General features: G+C 36.4%; 2 protein-coding genes across 2 annotated transcripts; both read left to right on the top strand.

Moving 5' to 3' along the window:
- The first annotated feature begins 5246 nt into the window (after positions 1 to 5246).
- Positions 5247 to 7312, top strand: LOC149017414 (cytokinin riboside 5'-monophosphate phosphoribohydrolase LOG5-like). Its single transcript, XM_089151762.1, has 7 exons — positions 5247 to 5718; positions 5887 to 5984; positions 6117 to 6147; positions 6238 to 6337; positions 6436 to 6506; positions 6583 to 6726; positions 6841 to 7312. The coding sequence occupies exons 1-7, from the start codon at positions 5605 to 5607 to the stop codon at positions 6937 to 6939; spliced, it is 657 nt and encodes a 218-aa protein (XP_089007888.1). The 5' UTR covers positions 5247 to 5604; the 3' UTR covers positions 6940 to 7312.
- Positions 7313 to 16177: 8865 nt separating this feature from the next.
- Positions 16178 to 17783, top strand: LOC149017413 (NAC domain-containing protein 6-like). The gene is made up of 3 exons (XM_089151758.1): positions 16178 to 16504; positions 16598 to 16869; positions 16964 to 17783. Exons 1-3 carry the CDS (start codon positions 16360 to 16362, stop codon positions 17438 to 17440), a joined length of 894 nt encoding a protein of 297 aa, XP_089007884.1. The 5' UTR covers positions 16178 to 16359; the 3' UTR covers positions 17441 to 17783.
- The last annotated feature ends 254 nt before the right edge of the window (positions 17784 to 18037 follow it).

The raw sequence follows: 18037 nt of genomic DNA, 5'->3' as shown, positions 1-18037 counted from the left end.
ATCTATCTATTTTATGTTTTCTATTAAATCTAGGTAAGGTAGGCAGAGATTTTTATTTTTATTGTATTTTCTTTAGTTAAATATTTGTGGGGGAGGTCCTCTATCTCTTTGAGTATTTTCTCATTTAAAGAAAATTCAACTCAAATAATAGAATGATGTGAAACAGTATATTGATTATAAGCTTGAAATGTTAAGCCCCTCTCATTCTCTACCAGATTGAATTGAACTTTACCCAAGTAATAAATGTCTGCAAAATGAGCCTCACAAGAGATGAGATCAGAAAGGTTCCCAAACTTGAGATTTCACATCAAGAATGTAGACCCAATTCAGTTTCTTAATATTCAAACAGATCAAGTTTGAAACTCAATACCCCCCATTTGTTTTTACCAAAGTTTATGTTAGGTTGAGTGTTGGACTGGGAACTAAACTAAACAAGGTTTCAAGTTTCAACTAAAGTAGACCCCCCTGGACTAGATTCAGACTAATGAGAAGACAAAAAATTCTATTAATTTAGCAGATGGTTGTGTAAAAGTCAATCAGAATAGCAAGTTGATATGGATAACGGGGTTGTTATTCAAACTGAGCTTCATAAAATAAAACCAAATTAAGAGAGAGAATGAGCAGCAAATCCAAGAACAGTTGAGAAAATGACATACCTAATGCACCAAAGTCCTTGTCACTTCAAGGTCTAGTTAAGAGCAGTAATAGCTATATATGAATTAATATTATTTTTAATGGAGCAACCTTGCTGCCATTGCACCGAAGCTTATCACTTGAATCGATGAAACTCCTTGGGAGACCATTCAAGTTTGAAACCCTGATCGATCGAGAGCATGAGTGAGTTTTAGTTGTTGATTGGAAAGTTAAAAGTCCACACACACATCCACTCTATCTCTCTCATGATATGGTAAGACATGACAACATTTGGAGAGTGACAGTTTCCTAACGAAAGGGTGCAAGGTGGGGAATACCAATTATTCTATTTTGATTCTTTTCAATGTATATGGCTGATTAATCATTAAAATAAAAGATTAACTAATATAACATTAAAACTAGCTATATAGCTATAATAATAATAATAATAATAATAATAATAATAATAATAATAATAATAATAATAATAATAATGCTGTTGATATTGTTGTTTTCTGGTCTCCAATGAAATGTGAAGTCAGTTTTTGCTCTCGCTCTCACCTAAAAGCAAAGACAGACAGGATGACTCGAAGCTAGCTCTCTTCCTGAGTTGGTTGGAGTCGCCGAGGTTGACTGAAACTCTAAAGTAGTGAGAAAATGAAAAGGGAAAGGGAAACTTCCATCACATTTCAATTCCAATCTTCTGTTTGGTTTGCCTTGGCAAAGTGGTACACGCAAACACTAGTGTTTCCTTGGATCCATTCTCTTCTCTTATTAATTTTTCCTTTTTATATTTCTCCCTAATTCCTTCACAGCAGAGATTTAATTGGTGTTTGTTTCTCTCTTGTCGGTCTGGTGCTGGTGCTAGTGCAGGCACGACACACCCACCAGGCATGCATGCAGAACTGATCTCTTCTCTGGGTTCTTTTTCTTTTTTCTTCCTCTTCCCGAAAAGAGCTCTTTCTCTTGTTAATAAAATAGAAATGATGTCCAAAAAGTGGAAACCATAGCTTTTTGACTGTTTTAGAGAAGAATATGAAGATGGCTGCTTATTTTGGAGCAAACACCCCCATTGTGGAAGTGTGATGTGTGATGGACAATGGAGCATGGAGAAATTAGGTTTAGTCAAAAGAAGAGATGCTTTGTAGTGTGTTGGTCATTAGGGTGGAGCTAGGGATTAAACTATCAATTCATATATGTATATATTTTACAAGGAAGAAAGAACTTCTAATTAAAATTTAAAACATTTCTTTCTGTCTTTGTCTTCCTACTCTTTCCTCTGCACTTGTACATGTGACAGAAGTAGGTAATAAAGAATACTAGACCACACTAGCAATACTTTGAATAAATCTTCCAAGTAAGATTTAAGATACATAAATGCAATTGTTTAGTCTAAGTGGGCTAAATTGTACGGCATTGAATATCATCAATTTGATAAATTACAAGTTTCCCATCTTAAAGGTCAAATGACTCATATAGATATATTTATGAAAATTTGTCATGTATGAATACATCTTAACTATATTCTTAATAAATTGTAAAAAAATTCAAACTTTTGACATGAGATGTTGGTTCTTATCACTTGAAACAATTTCTTAGTTGATTTTTTTTATATATTTAAAAATAGTACCAATGAAGTAGTAGATTTTTAGTAGTGAAATTAAATGGAGTTATTTTTATTATGAAAAGAAAAGAAAAGAAGAAGAAAAAAATATAGTGATTTTGAATCGTTTTCTCCATAATCAAGCATGTAGGATTTTGCCAAGCTAGTGTTGTTGACAGTTGACACGGTGGTGCCAGTGATGTTCTGGTCATCACGTGAGTTGCAGCTCAAAACACCATGTGCATTAATAATAAATTTAAGTTCTTTGGACAAACCAAATCATCATGTATTGAACGGCTGAGATTTAATAAGTTGCATATAATTAATGATCATCTTCTAATGGTGGTAAGCAGTAGATGCACCATTACGTCAGCGGCACAAAGCAAGAAAGCAAGAAAGCAAGAAAGCAAGAAAGCAAGAAAGCAAGCAAGCAGAATCCCTTATTAGATTAGTCTTTTGTTAATAAGGTCTATGAATAATGATTAACGATGTACTTACTTAATTTGTGAAGGAGAAGGAGGAGAGAATGAAAAGAAGATTAATGGAAATAAATAAATAAATAAATAAATAAATATGCACTTTTGTCCAGTGACTCCAGTCTCAGACTGGACTCTCAGTCTGAGTGAGTCCCTGGAGGCTGCTGGCACTCATTAATTAGTCAAATTTTAGTAATCATTTTGTGGGGGGAGTGGTAGGAATAGGATTATCATTAATCAGTAGCTACGAGCCTACGAGCTTAGTTTTTAGAGGCTAATTGCTATGACCTATCCTTCCTTCCTTCCTTCCTTCCTTCCTTCCTTGAATCCGCGCCGGCGCAGACTTTAATCATTATTGGATTTCCGCCTACGCCGCCTTATATCATATTATCATGTTTCGGGTTTCGCCTCCCTCCCTCCCTCCCTCAAGGCCTCCCTCAAGGCTCAAGGCCTCACTTCCTCCTAGGTAGGAAGTAGGATTCATTCGTTCGTCCTTCCTCATCGCCTGCCTGACTCGGTACTAACACGGGAGAGGGAATAGAGAGATTCCAATACGACTTGACATAACATAATAGCATATTAGCATGGCATCATCGTACACTACTGTACACATGTCATCTCCCGGCACCACCGGATATTTATCATCAATCAAACTCTTAAAAGGAATTTTATTTTATTTTTGCAAAGCAAATATATATACTTGGAACTTGGAACTTGGAACTTGGAACTTGGCCCGCCGACGAAAGTAATCATTTCAATTTCCAGCCGAAATTATCCTAATCCTAATCCTGGTGGAGGAGCAGCAGGAGCAGCAGCCGGCAGTTGTTGTATAGAGAGAGAGATGTGTTGTCATCAATTACTGCACGGAGACGTACACCAGCAGCGATCCAACCCTCCAGCCAATTTCTACCACGCGAACGTCTCTGTCTTCTCAGACATCGCTTCAGACCCGTCAAGCCGGAGTGCTCGACACACGCACGCACTCACACACTCACATACTCACACACGCAACAAAGTATATATATATATATATATATATATACGGTCGGATTAGAATAAAACCCTTCTCAGCCCACCACGTGTTAGCTACCCCTTGTCTGCTCCGTCGTGGAATCCACGCTCGTAAGAGTATGGAGTATGAGTATCTATCTTCTTTTCTTTGTACCCAAAAAACACACACTACTATTTCATTTTCATCTCATCTCTCTCATCTTATCTTTCGCGATTAGCGGTTTTCACTTTTCAGTACCGACTCGAGTACCGACACAGAAATCTTTTAGTTTTTAGTTTTTACAAAAGAGAAAAAATAATAATAATAATAATAACAACAATTAACTACACAAAGCACTTATGACGTGTCCGCTGGGCCCCTGCAACTGAAATGTTGATTCTGTAATTTCCACGAATAGTTTAAATTAACCTTTTACTAATATAACATTAAAAAAAACATACTTAATACACTATTAACAATGTGGTATACATATATCTACCCAAAAAATTAAAAAAAATAATAAAATTAATGTCATATATATATATATATATATACACTAAGCATTATGGTCTTGAGTTCAAATAAAATTTCCATCAGGGGAAAACGATAGTATACTCTCAAAATGCTTTCAACCATACAACAAAACTGAAACTCACCTCTAAATACTAATAAAATAGATGAATGACATGACTTCGAGTAGATCTCACCCCATAGTTAAGTTTTAAGTAAGTTAATAGTGACTCTAGCCAGTAAATACATGGTTTTGAAGAGCACAACCTCAAAAGACTTTTAAGGCCTATGGAGTTGTTGAATGTTCTTACTTAAAAAAGAAAGTGGTTGCGTAATTGAATCATGTTTTAATTTTTTTTTTCCCAAATAAACAATCGTATTTTAATTTATAAGCTACATACAATAAGAGAATTCAATTCAAGTTACATAATAATTTACTTTCAAACCACTCTATGTTCATAGAAGAGCATGCATAGAAGACATGTCCAATTGTTTCTATAGTCTTTCTTTAATAGATAATACAGTTCATGCCTTTAAGACTGTTTTTGTTGAAGTAAATCTACCATCACCGTGGATCATTTCTTTTAACAAAAGGATTATAGTCTAATTGCACAATTATATTGAGAGAAAGATTTTTTTTTAATAAGATTTGTACAATCATACTATCATGGGAGTCACGATTCTTTACACACATGGATTTTTATTTTTTTTTTTTGATTCATATGGGTAGATTCTTGATATATGTTAATGGTCACTATTACTATCTTATCATCACCATCTTCCAAGATAATATATAGAATTTTATTCTTAAAAATTGAATTATAAGGCAAATAAATTATATTTTGAATTACGCATCTAAATATCTTTACTTTTATTTTATTTTATTTTTCCTAGTACCAGACTTCTGTCTTTCATTTTAAGTTTTTAACTGATCTTTATAGTCGCAGGAACCTGGGTGATATGAATGGTGACAATTTTTTTTAAACTAATTTTATTTGGAAGAATTGACCTGTTATCTATCCTCCTCAGAAAGGAGGAGTTTCTGCCCCAAGAAAAAGGGGGAAGAGTTGACAGTTTGAAAAATCGTTGATTGTTCGACACAAAGGGAAAGAGAAGAGAAAGAAGAAAAAGGCATCTCTTCTGTGCCGTGTAGTCTTTGTTAGTGTTGTCTCCCTTCTTATCCACACTAAGCTAGCTAGTACTCCAGTTAACTATTTTCTATTTATTGAATTGGTAGTCCCATAAGAATCCACCCATCATTGTTGCTTCGCAGATTAAACAGAGTGGTTACTCGTAAACTCGTTTACTCCACTCGCACTGCTCTCCTTGTTATAGGCCACTTACTAGCTAGGGTGGAAACTTGAGGAGCAGAGCATAAGAGCTTGAGAGAAATGGAGGACAAAGATGTGAAGTCGAGGTTCAGGCGGGTCTGTGTTTTCTGTGGAAGTAGTACCGGCAAGAGGAACTGCTATCGAGATGCTGCCCTGGAATTAGGCCAAGAGCTTGTGAGTACTACTTTTCAATCCCAGAAGGCCTCTCTTCTTCTTCTTCTTCTTCTCTCTCTCTCTCTCTCTATTCTATTATTTTCCCTCATCCAGACTCATTCATCAATTCCAGACTTTTTATTTAAGTGATTCTTTTCTGATCCTCTATATGTTTGGGATTCTGCCAAGGTTTCGAGGAGGCTGGATCTTGTTTATGGCGGTGGAAGTGTTGGATTGATGGGTTTGGTCTCTCAAGCTGTTCACCGTGGGGGCGGCCATGTTCTTGGGTAACACTCACGAACCCCACCACTCATTCTCATAAAGATTAATGTCTGCTTCTCCCTCTACTTTCTCTTGTTCTCATCCTATTCATCTTCCTCTGTTTTTGTTTTCTTGACTTGTTTGTTACTTCGCTTCAGGATCATTCCCAAGACTCTCATGTCTAAAGAGGTCTCCAACTTAGTTCGTGTTCTTTTCCTTTGTTATTAATGCAGTGTTTTTTTATTGTAATTTAAATGTGTGTTGCTTTTGGATTACCAGATAACAGGAGAAACTGTAGGAGAAGTGAAACCTGTTGCCGACATGCATCAAAGGAAAGCTGAGATGTCCCGCCATTCTGATTGTTTTATTGCGTTACCAGGTTCTTCTTCCTCCAGCTTTCAAACCCGAAAATTAAAATGTAAAATCATAAAGAACGTTTTCTCACACCTCCCCTTCTTCACTGAAACCGAAGAACAGGTGGGTATGGAACCCTCGAAGAACTGCTGGAGGTGATAGCTTGGGCACAGCTTGGCATCCATGAGAAGCCTGTAAGCCTCAATCAATTACTGGATGATATTTAAACATGAGTTTCGTGGCTGATATTTACTTGCTAAAAATCTGCAGGTCGGTTTGCTGAATGTGGACGGCTACTACAATTTCCTACTCACCTTCATCGACAAAGCTGTTGACGATGGGTTCATCCATCCTTCTCAGAGGAACATATTCGTCTCTGCTCCAACCGCAAAGGAACTAGTTCAGAAACTTGAGGTGGGTTTCCAGTTCTTAGCTTAGAAAGTATTAGAAAAAGAGTGGCAGAAATTGTTTTCTGGATAAGATTACAGATTATTAACATGTTTGTTACCACCTTGTTTCTTTGATCAGGATTACGTTCCTGTGCACGATCAAGTCGTCGCCATGGCAAGGTGGGAGGTTGAGCAGGCGGAATTCTATGCATCCCTGCAAACTCAGGTTGATCGCTAGTTGGCGAAAGAGCATAATAGAGGGAAGGAACTAGGCATCTGTTATATTCTTGGGTTTCCCTTCTCGTGCTTTCTTCTTTGATGTTCTGTTCGGATGCTCTTTGCTCTGAATCCTTTTCTGTGATTTTGTATGTAAAGCTTGTATATGAAAATGAAATAGCGCTGACGAATTAGCAAAGAATGGGAATTTTTTTGCTTGTGTAAAAAAAAAAAAAGACTATCGCTGCCGAGCTGAGAACTTCTTAAACTTTTTTAGGTGAAATTCTGAAGGGCTTCCATTGTAGAACCTGGGTATGAATCTGTATATGATTTTCATTCGTCTGTTGTGACCTTGAAATGGGGCGTACATGAATACGTGTATCTACCTTGACATATACGGGACCATGAATCTCTTTCTCTTATTTATCCAAAAAAAAATAAAAAATAAAAAAAATCTCTTCCTCTTATTTGTATAATTGTATCGTCTAAATTCTTAGAAAAACTCAAAATCAATTTTAAAGCTTGTCCACTTCACGAACTGTAAGAAATCAGGAAATTGCAGGGTGGGTAGGGTATTGGTAATGATAGTCTGAAGGCATTATTTGTAAAGGGACCAGTAAAAAGGAGAGAGAGAGAGAGAGCTTCATGGAAATTGCAGAGAGTGGGAATAGGGATCCGTTTCCCTTTTTGAAATCGAATCTCTGCCGACCCTCTCTATCTCCTCCTGAAACAGGAAGCTAAAACTGTTCATTTAATTGTTTCACACTCTCCCAGCTCCCACATAGCCTCACTTGCATTGGTTTTGTAGAGAAAGGAAGCAGCTTTTTGTTTCAACCTCTCAAAAGCTTTAATCATCTTCAAGGCAACTATCTCTGTAGTATCAGGGAAGACGCCAAAAGATGAAGACAGAGAATCCTCCCTCAACAAGGAAAAAGCCAATTGGACGGAAAACTGAAAAATCTCCTGGTTTTGATCGATCGGCCTTATTTATCAAATCGAAAAATGCCTATCCTATTAATTACAAAGTGAATGAATGTTCCTCCTCTGATTCGCTCCTTCTCTGAATCTAATTTTCAGACTGTTCACATTGGAATCAGCAGAAGGGTACTGATTCTACAGTAGCCTTTGTAATTACGTTTAAAACCCAGAATAAAAAATAAGGTAAAGAGAAGTCTGATTTCTTATATTCCTACTAATCCCACAAAAGTTCATCTTACCCAGTTCAATTAGTGGGTTCGTTCAATTAATAAAGATTAAATTTGAATTCAAAACTCATAAAGATTTAACCCTAACGAGTATTTAGACTTAAGATACTTTTATTTGAATTGTATATCTGATATGTGTCAACTAATACAGACAAAACAATACCAATACATCAAACCTGATTCGATATGGAATGATACACATAATACACTACATGGGTGGAGTGACCCAGGGTTTGGCCCCCTCTCCCTGGTATTTTGAAAATTTTTCTCTAATCTTCTTTCCATGTGTGAAATATTAATACTTGACCTTTAGATTGAGAAGAATTTTAACGATAAAAATTATGGACAAAAAAGAGTAACCTTCATCAGCATTTCACCCTTTTGATGTTAAATCCGACTCTGCCCTGATGCGCGATTCCATATCCTGATCCCCAAGTAAGTAGCAGATCGGGTATCAGCTTTGTTGTTAAATGGGGGTTAAGGTCCATTACTGCAAATACAAGTTTTGAGGTGTGAAGCCACTTTTCGGATGTTGACATTTAAAGGCAAATTTGAATACGTTTCTCAAAAGATAGGTGGGCTTGTCTCGCAATAAAAGGAACAGGACCACAGCCAGCCCAAAGTGGTACAAGCCTTTTGGCTAGGCGAGCTGGCGAGGTGGACCACCTATAACTATGACTATAACTACTGGGCAACCAGAGAGAGAGAGAGAGAGAGAGAGAGTGGAGGTTAAACTTAAACTGGGCAAAGCGATAATAACAGTAGGGCGGTTGAGATTTCTGCAGGAATATTCTTCCATATCTGGGAACTACAACAATATACGTAACCAGACCCTGGAAGGAAGGAAGGAAGGAAGGAAGAAGAAGAAGAACTTACCACCCACTGGAGTCACTGGACCAATTGGGTCCAAATCAATCAAAGCTGCGTGTCTGTCTATGGTTTACCTCTGGGCCGGGGTCTTTTTTATGGGTTTCTTCTAAAAGCCCAAACAAACAAGCAACTTTTCAGACAAGGACAAACCGGAAGTTGAGATGGGACAACCATCCCAAAGGCAGAGAGCTCTGCCTTCTTCTATACACTACTAGATTTGATGGGGTGGTGCCAAGTGTCCAATACACGGAGTTATGGATTTAGACCCATTTCCATGGTACACGACACGGGCTCCTCAGTCCAACACAGCCCACGTATTAATATAGTAACAGTATAATGTACGATCCATGGGTCACCCGATTCTCAAAGCCCAGTCAGAATACAAATACAATCACTCTAGAACTTATCAATTGGACCCGAATGGTTTCAAATCAATGCGTGGCTCTTTCTGGTTTGGTACAATTCGAGGCCATGTGTCCTTTTTTAAGCCCCAAAAAGAAACAATTTTTTGGGGTAGATAAATGATTGGTGTTTTCCTACAAGCCCAAACAAACAACTTTCCAGCAAATGATAGAAAGGGGTAATGACAGGCACCAACCCTCCTAAGGTTTGTGAGCATTGCATGAATGCAACGTGGGTGGTTAGGTTTGATGCCAAGTGTCCGATGGTGGAGTTATCTATGGGACACAAACTATTTATTCTCTCCATTAACCCCCAACTTAACAAACCAGTAAAAATAGTCATTTCACCGTGGAAGAGTAGCTTTTTAATAGGAATGTAAGCTGATCGAATTCGGTCCGAATATCCGAATCCGAATTAGATTATTAACTACATTATCAGAATTGAAATCCGATATCGGTCAGACATGTATATCAATAACTGAATATAAATTTTGTTTAGTTAATCGGATTTTTTAATAATATCAAAATCAGATAGATGGATAAGAATATCTAAATGTAGTTTGAATATCTCACATCCGATTAGAGTGACAGTTAATAGTTTAATGTAATTAGTTAATATTAATGACAAAAGATGTATCCTCAAAATTAAACTTTAATCCATTGTGGATATTAGATATAGACAAATATCTGATCTAAAAAGATAATATCCAACTTAAAATTGATAATTTGAAGCTCTTCTTAATATAGGTAATAGTTCTTATAACTTTCTTTTTCGTACAAAGGGGTTTTAATATCCCTTTTAAGCGAGGGTCGAACCCACAACCTCTTCACTAAGAGGTATTGGTTTCAACCACTAAAACAGCTTTGCGTTGTCAATAAAATTCAAATGTATTGTAATAGAATTCAAATCCAATATCCGGATATAAGTTTATAACCGAATATAAGTTTATTTAGTAAATTGAATTTTTGGATAATATCCATATGTAATTTGAACATCCCACATCTAATTAGAGTAACTATTGGTAGTTAAATATAATTAGTTACCATAAATAAATATTAATGAAAGAATAATGATGTATTCTTTAAAATTAAACTTTAATTGGATATGACTATAAAATACGGATAGTATTCATCAAATATCTAATCAAATCAGATAGTATCCAACTTAAAATTGATAGTTCGAATTCAACTGCATTTTCGACTAATCGGTTTACATCCTTACTGGCTAATAACGACACCTCTTATTAGAGGTCGTGGATTTTTTATTTTTTATTTTTGACCAAAGGTCTTGGGTTTAAATCTTCCCATAATATATGTAATAGTCCTTGTCCCTTATCATAAGAGCTACCAATTCCCACAGAAAGGAAAAAAAAAAAAAAAAAAAAAAGTGTTGTCACCGAAGGGCTCGATCCAAAACTTTGTTTTGACATTTTCAGTCCAACAGCAAGCCCAAGCCCAAGCCCAAGCCCAAGCCCAACAAGCAAATTTAAACCTGCCGTTGAGCCCGGTTCAATAAAAAGAATACTTTTAGTTTTTTATTATCGTTTGACCTCGTGGTCGGCTGTTAGCTTAATGTACACAAAACCGTTGAGGCTGCGAAGAGGTAGGAAATTAGAACATATATGGATTTTTATATAATTAGAACCATAAGAAACAATATTTTACTATTTACAAAATATTCCCCTTTTTTTTATATAAATAAAAGATTCCTATTAGTACCATAAACAAAAGCATTTTCTCCCTGAGTTACATTTGGTCATAGAGCAACTCCAAATTAAAAGGATAAAAAAATAAAATAAACTGTACATAAGAGCTTCAATTTCAATTTTGTCTTTAGAGACCTTTTGTGTCAATTTTTATATTTTAATTCTTTTAATGCGTTTGGTGTTTATTTTAAGTCTTATCTTTGCTTAAAAGAATTGAAAAATCTTCAAAATCCACAATATTCTTTGTGTCTCTTATTATTCTAACTCAAAAAGCTGACTCTATTCATTTACATACAGCGGTTGAAAATTGAAATGCAAATTCACGGTATAAATATTGTTCTTTTAACTTAAAATATTATAAATATTTTAATAATAACATCATCGGGCAATGACACTAACTCAAGGGCAACGTAATCTAGTCTTTGACGTCAACAACTTACCAAATTGTTGCAGTGGTCTAGATTTCTATGAGTTTCCGTTTTTACTCTATGATTAATTAAGCTTTTGTGTAATATCTGTTGATTCCAAGTTGTAAGAACATCTCTGAAAACCTAACTCATAAATACTACAACAGATTGAGAGTGTTGCAAAAACGTTGCTTTGCTACTCGCTTGATTGTACCCGCAAAAAACGTTATCGACCTGGTTTGGTCGAGGTATGTCTTCAACGATTAAGTCAGTTGAAGAAAACAAACCACAACCAATCAACAAATAGTTGGAGTGATTCTCTCTCAAAAAAGGCTTACGGCTTACCCCTTTCCTAACTAGAACATAGGTATTTATAGTTGAATTTACCTTGGTGATGAGTTGGACTCGACTTCTATGATCAAACCTTATCCCTAACAAGGAATATGCGTTTCATTCTTGTTAGGGTAATTGAATTCAACTAGAACCCTAGGAGTAGTTTGAGTAGGATGCTATCTTCTAACTTTGAGGGGATCAAAATGCTGTTTAAATGTTTATTAGTTCACTCATGGCTCGACCATTTCGTGGTCGAGTCGGGCTGTGCCCGGTTTGCCTACTCGACCCAATCACTCAATCAGTCCAGTTTATTCGCATCAAAGAGTTCAGTACATAAGAGCTTTAATTTCAAATTTGTCTTTAAGGACTTTTTTGTGTCAATTTTCATTGGGATTTTTTTATATATTTTTAATTGTTTAATGTGTTTGGTGTCTATTTTAAGTCTTATCTTTGTTTAATAGAATTGAAAAATCTTTAAAATCCATAACTCTTTGTTATTATTCTAAGTAAAAAATTGACTCTATTAATTTACGTACAGGCTGTTGAAAATCGAAATACAAATTGACACTGTAAATATTGTTGTATAAACTTAAAATATAATAATAAAAACATCATGTAGCGAAGCCACTAACTCAAGGGCAACGAAATCTAGTCTTCGATGTCAACAGCTCACCAAATTGTTGCAGTGGTCTAGATTTCTATGATTGTCCGTTTTTACTCTGTGATCAAATCAAGCTTTTGTGTAATATCTGTGGATTCCAATTTTTAAGAACATCTCGAGAAATCTTAACTCATAAATACTACAATAGATCATGCTACTTGATAACGTTGATTTGTAGACATCCGTCCTTCTAAGAAGTTCTACTTTCACAGATTATTTGGCTAACTAAAAGGAAATTAACCCAAAAAAGTGATGCAATCAATATTCGGTTCAAGTAGTATCTTATACAAAAGGAGCACAAATTATTGATCTATGTTGGTGAATCAAATAAAGTGAACTTTTTGGAAAGAACATATCTTTTTGGACCCCTACTACTTTTAGTCCTCTCCATATTTTTTTTAGAAAAAAACTAAGAAGGGATGACAATCTACAACATTGGCTCCGTAGCCCCATTGGAGACTTAGTATAGTTCATACAAGTCGAGCCGCATGGGAGCGAACTTAGAACTAGTAAACCACCACCCTTAGTAGTAGTAGAGTTCGATTTTTTATTTGATATAAGAGAGTTTTTGATATGTAGAAGATAAAAATATTACATATGCATTCATGGAATGCCGAACTTATCACTGTGTAACTAAGAGGTGCAAGCAACCTACGTTTGCAGAGAAAAAGAATAAAAGACTCGGTCGTCATAAGGGTGAGAGGAGAAAAAAAAGCTAGAAGAATGCCAAGCTCGCTTTGACAAAATGGTCAGATTGAAATGATTGAAAGTCTCTAAATTCTTAATCCCCTTAACTCCTTTTCTTGGCCATGAAAACCCACCTGATGTAACTAATTCATTTCTCATCCTCATTTTGATCCCTGCAAAATTTTCGATCACTAATTTCGGTGTCATCTTTTATCAAATCCCAGTCTTTCAATTCAGTGCTAACTTGCAAACCTAGTTGTTTGACTCAAAGGTGTGTCGATGTCGAATTAGATTCTTCCACCATTACAGCAACAGCGAATCAGCAATGTATCTGAAGCCTTCTGCTTGCAAGAAACCCAAGTGGGTGCAGAGAGATTACGGTTTCGAGAGCAGTTGGACTTTTTCAAATCTTCGTGGAGCTCTACGCGTTTTCCACAATTCTCTTTAATCATAATTAAATGGAGTCTAAGATTCCATTTCTCCTTATATTAATAAAGTAGAAACATCTTATCAAAGTAGAAACTATATAATGGGCTGTGCCTATCTCTGCGCTTTTGGATCTTCCTGGGTTTTTCTGCTCAGTATGCTTTGCTTTGTTGTTTCATAGCAGGAACAGGGAGACACAGAGCAGAGCAGGTGTAACTTTCTTCTCTTTTTCTTATGCAAAAAGAGAGAGATTTCTTTAATGAAGTGCCACCGGCCTGTAATGTAGCTTTTTCATATCATCACGTACGAGTCCCCATCACCAACTTCAGAGTAACATGAAGCGAAATTTCCAGGGAAATTGCGGTGATAATGGAGTGATTGTATTTCTGTGAGGGGACTACTGTGTTGGAAACTTTCCAAGTCAATTTGTCATTATGTCCGGAAAATGAAGTCTTTTTGTCCCCAACAACAAACAAACAATTATTCACAGATTAAGATTAAAAAATAGACAAATGGAAAGCAAAGCTAGGGAATCAATCCAATCAAAGCTGGTATTTGTCCATTTCACAACAAAACTGTGGAGAGAGCTGAAAAAAAAAAAAAAAAAAAAAAAAAAAAGAGGAAGGAAAGACTTGTTCAAAAGTAAATAATAGAGGTGACCTCTAAGCTAAGAAAAAAACTAAAGCTAAAAGAAGTCGTCGCAGTTGACTCCAAGTCAAGATTCATATCATGATTCATTTGACAATTAATCTATTATACAATACAACGTCGCTAATCCATCAAATCCCAACCTTTGATTTTCCATTCTGTTTTCTTTCCGTCGCTTATGCAAGGAAAACGCGGATTCTTTATTTGTTTTTGTTCACATTTTCAGTATTTCATGAAAGTTCAATCTATACAGTACAAAACAACTGAACCGGACCGGCCACTCACCCAATTGACCGGCAGATCTTAGCTTAGTAAGATTTGGTCTTTAGATTAAATAACTTAAAAAAATAGATAAAAATTATAAACCTGATAAAATTAGCAAATTCTAAGCAAATCTCGACTTCAAATCTCATGACTTACGCTTTCCAACCTATGTGCAATAAAATATGATAGAGTTTGTAATACTTTATATAGTTTATGTAATGACGTGCTTAGATAACTACTACCTAGTTGATTCCGTACTAATAATGGAAGAATAATAAAATAATTGAATCTAAATAAGATAAAAGGATAACAATAAAATAAGGAATGACTACATTAATATTGCTTTCAGTAATTTTTTTATTTTTGGTAGAAAGCTCCTGAATAGTTTCTATAAATAATACGTTAAAGAAAGTTGATGATTGAGGTGGGGTGAATAGGTTATTACGGTTCAACAGAGACATTTAAATGCTCGAATACGAAGAAGTGATTAATCGGATTAAAAGAATTATGGACAGATTTAAAATAATCTTAAGAGAAGTGAAAAAAAAACACAAATGACTTAGGCCTTAGAAGGAAAAAATCCATAGAGCCGATTCCATTTAATTGGACAAAGGCTTGTCGTTGTTATTGTAGAAAATTACGACTGAACTGCCAGCTACAGGGGGTTTCTCAAGCCACATAACCTAGTCAGAAACGCTAGAATAGTGTTTTTTCTTTTTCCAGAAGATACACTTGAATAGTAAATATTAAATAATAGGAAAAAACAAGAACAAGGCAAAATGACATTTTGTTTCTTCTTCTTCATCTTCTTCTAACTTAGTAAGCCTTCTAAGCTTGGAAGGTCATTATCATGGGAACGCGTTTTGTGGATTTTCTGTTGTAGAATTGTAGACCCTTATGGGGCAGTGGATCTTCAATCTTGAATTGAATTTCTTCCTCTTCCGGAAAACTTGCTTTTTTGTCATTCGTGGAATGTGAAGAAGGCTAGGCTACGCTAATTACCCAGTAAAACTCAGGATTCAACCATACTCATTTTGGAAAGAAAAGAAAAGAAAAGAAATTTTGATGGTGTCAACTTTCAAGTTTCAATACATGCAGGAAATTGAAAATTTGAAAATTGAAAACTGAAAATTGAAAACTGAAAATTGAGAAAGAATTCTAGTCTGGCCTGGTGAGTCCGATGCTGAGTCAAAGAACGAGTCCGGGTCTCTTTCTCCTCTATGTGGGGCGGCGTTACTCGTTTAGTCGATAGTTTCATTCCAAAAAGCAGGATCTCTCAAACTAAAACGTGTGGGACCTACAATCTGGGAATGACAAAATTTTCCACAAGATTCCACTTTCTCGCATTCAACGGACCCAATCAAGTGTGAATCAACCATCCATGATCCAAGTTCCAACTCAACCTGTGAGACTGATTTTTAAACACCCAAACACCCCCCCACCCCTCCCCCACACAACCCAAAAGAAGAAGGAAAAAAAAAAAAAAAAAAAACCCAAAAAATTGATCGTCCGATCCCACCACGATTAGAAAATGGAAAATCGAAGACCCAGATGGTGACTTCCAGGGGCCCACTGGGCCACTGCGTCTTCTTACTCGTCTGCTGCCTATAAAACACTTGGACGCTTCAAGGGTTAAGTGCAGACAGAGTCGGTGCTTTTCTGGCAAAGAGCACCAACCTCTTGAGTTCCCCAAATCTCTCCGAACAACCAAATTAAAGCTTGCTCGCTTGCTCGCTTGCTCAGAGCAGTGGCAATTCACTTTTAACTAATACTTTCAATCCTTCCTCCATCCAGTGTTGAGTCAGTAGGGTCCATAATCATAAAAATACCCAAGATGGAGTTCCCTGGGTTCCGATTCCACCCCACTGAAGAAGAGCTTCTCGATTTCTATCTTAAGAACGTTGTTGCTGGGAAGAAGTTATCTTTCGACATCATCGGCTTCCTCAACATCTATCATCACGATCCTTGGGACTTGCCCGGTAAGTTGTTGTCAATTCTTTCAATAGCAATTGTATTCTTATACCAATTTTTGTAAGGGTTTATAAATAAACTTTGTTAATGTCAATTTGCAGGGCTAGCCAAGATTGGGGAAAGAGAATGGTACTTCTTCGTGCCGAGAGACAGAAAGCATGGCAACGGAGGGAGGCCAAACCGCACAACAGAGCATGGGTTTTGGAAGGCTACTGGTTCTGATCGTCAGATTCGTAGTTTAGCCAATCCGAAAAGGCTTATAGGTCTCCGGAAGACCCTCGTGTTCTACAAAGGCAGAGCTCCTCGTGGTTTCAAGACCGATTGGGTCATGAACGAGTATCGCATGCCTGATTCCTACTCTTCTTTACTCAAGGTATTTATACCACTTGGGGAAGCCCGGCCAAATGCTCTGTTAAAGTACTGCATGAATGCTCTGTTATTGATTTGGTTATGTAATTGTGTTGCAGGAGGACATAGTTCTGTGCAAGATTTATAGAAAGGCAACTTCCTTGAAAGTCTTGGAGCAGAGAGCAGCCATGGAAGATGACACAAAGACACAGCAACTGTCTGAAGGTTCTTCATGGACATCAATAGATGCCGAGATTGCAATGTTGGAGCAACAGGAAAGCTTCACCACGCAAATCTCTCAATTGAAGACGGAAGAAGAGGAAGAAGAGCAAGTAGTTGTGCTGAATAACGATGATTATGGAAAGAAGAATACCAAGGAAGCAGCACGAGAAGCAACAGCAGCACCAGAATTAGAACAAGACGAAGAAGAAGAAACAGCCAACGAGACGCCGGAAGGTGCAATCGGAATCAGATTAGCCAAGGAATTGCCGGAACTCCAATTGCCAAAACTCGGCATCGATTGGACACAGGACTCATTCTGGACCCAACTTCGAAGCCCATGGTTGGATAACTTTCTCATGACTCCCATGTACTGAACTGACGGATCTGCGAAGTTTGCATCTGGGCCCAAGAACTAACGAATCCATTAAAATAAAATGAACTTGCACCCATGGGCTGGTTCTAAGCCCAATACCTAACAATCTGATTGTGTGAATGAAACTGGCTTAAACTTATCAAGGACCGCAAAAAAAAAAAAAAAAAAAAAAAAAAAAAAAAGAAAAAAACTGGGTATGGTTGGGCCTAGAGAGGCTGCTGCAAGCCACTGTTGTAAGGTTCAACTGTAGAGCTGTCTAGGCCTTTAGGGTACTTTACCTTGTATCTGCTCTTGTCAATCGTGTCTGGAAAAGTTTCTTCTTCAATTAATTTCATTTTATTTTAGCTGGGTTAGTTAGCAATAATTAGAAAAAAAAGCACAGAAGAGCAACTTACACGTCACCCCCTAAATTTGCAGAGTATTACACTCACATCCTTTAGAATTTATATCTATTATGTTTATATATTCTATGTTTTAAATTATTATGTATCAAATGCACCTTAGAATAACAGGGTCACTGTTTGAAATTTTTTTTAAATTTTCAAGTTACTCTCCTCCACCCTTGTATCTATTTCAATTTTAAATCGAAAAGAAGAAA

The sequence above is a fragment of the Hakea prostrata genome, chromosome 4, assembly GCF_041222555.1.
Source record: "Hakea prostrata isolate BN-2017 chromosome 4, UWA_Hpros_2, whole genome shotgun sequence".
Classification (NCBI taxonomy): domain Eukaryota; kingdom Viridiplantae; phylum Streptophyta; class Magnoliopsida; order Proteales; family Proteaceae; genus Hakea; species Hakea prostrata.
Note: the sequence above shows the minus strand (reverse complement) of the source record. Positions and strands in the feature narration are given on the sequence as shown.

Coding starts and splice junctions, on each gene's coding strand:
- LOC149017413 (XM_089151758.1), top strand. CDS start 16,360: ATGGAGTTCCCTGGGTTCCGATTCCACCCCACTGAAGAAGAGCTTCTC. Junction 16,505..16,597: donor CGATCCTTGGGACTTGCCCG/GTAAGTTGTTGT, acceptor GTCAATTTGCAG/GGCTAGCCAAGATTGGGGAA. Junction 16,870..16,963: donor CCTACTCTTCTTTACTCAAG/GTATTTATACCA, acceptor ATTGTGTTGCAG/GAGGACATAGTTCTGTGCAA.
- LOC149017414 (XM_089151762.1), top strand. CDS start 5,605: ATGGAGGACAAAGATGTGAAGTCGAGGTTCAGGCGGGTCTGTGTTTTC. Junction 5,719..5,886: donor TGGAATTAGGCCAAGAGCTT/GTGAGTACTACT, acceptor GATTCTGCCAAG/GTTTCGAGGAGGCTGGATCT. Junction 6,727..6,840: donor AACTAGTTCAGAAACTTGAG/GTGGGTTTCCAG, acceptor TTCTTTGATCAG/GATTACGTTCCTGTGCACGA.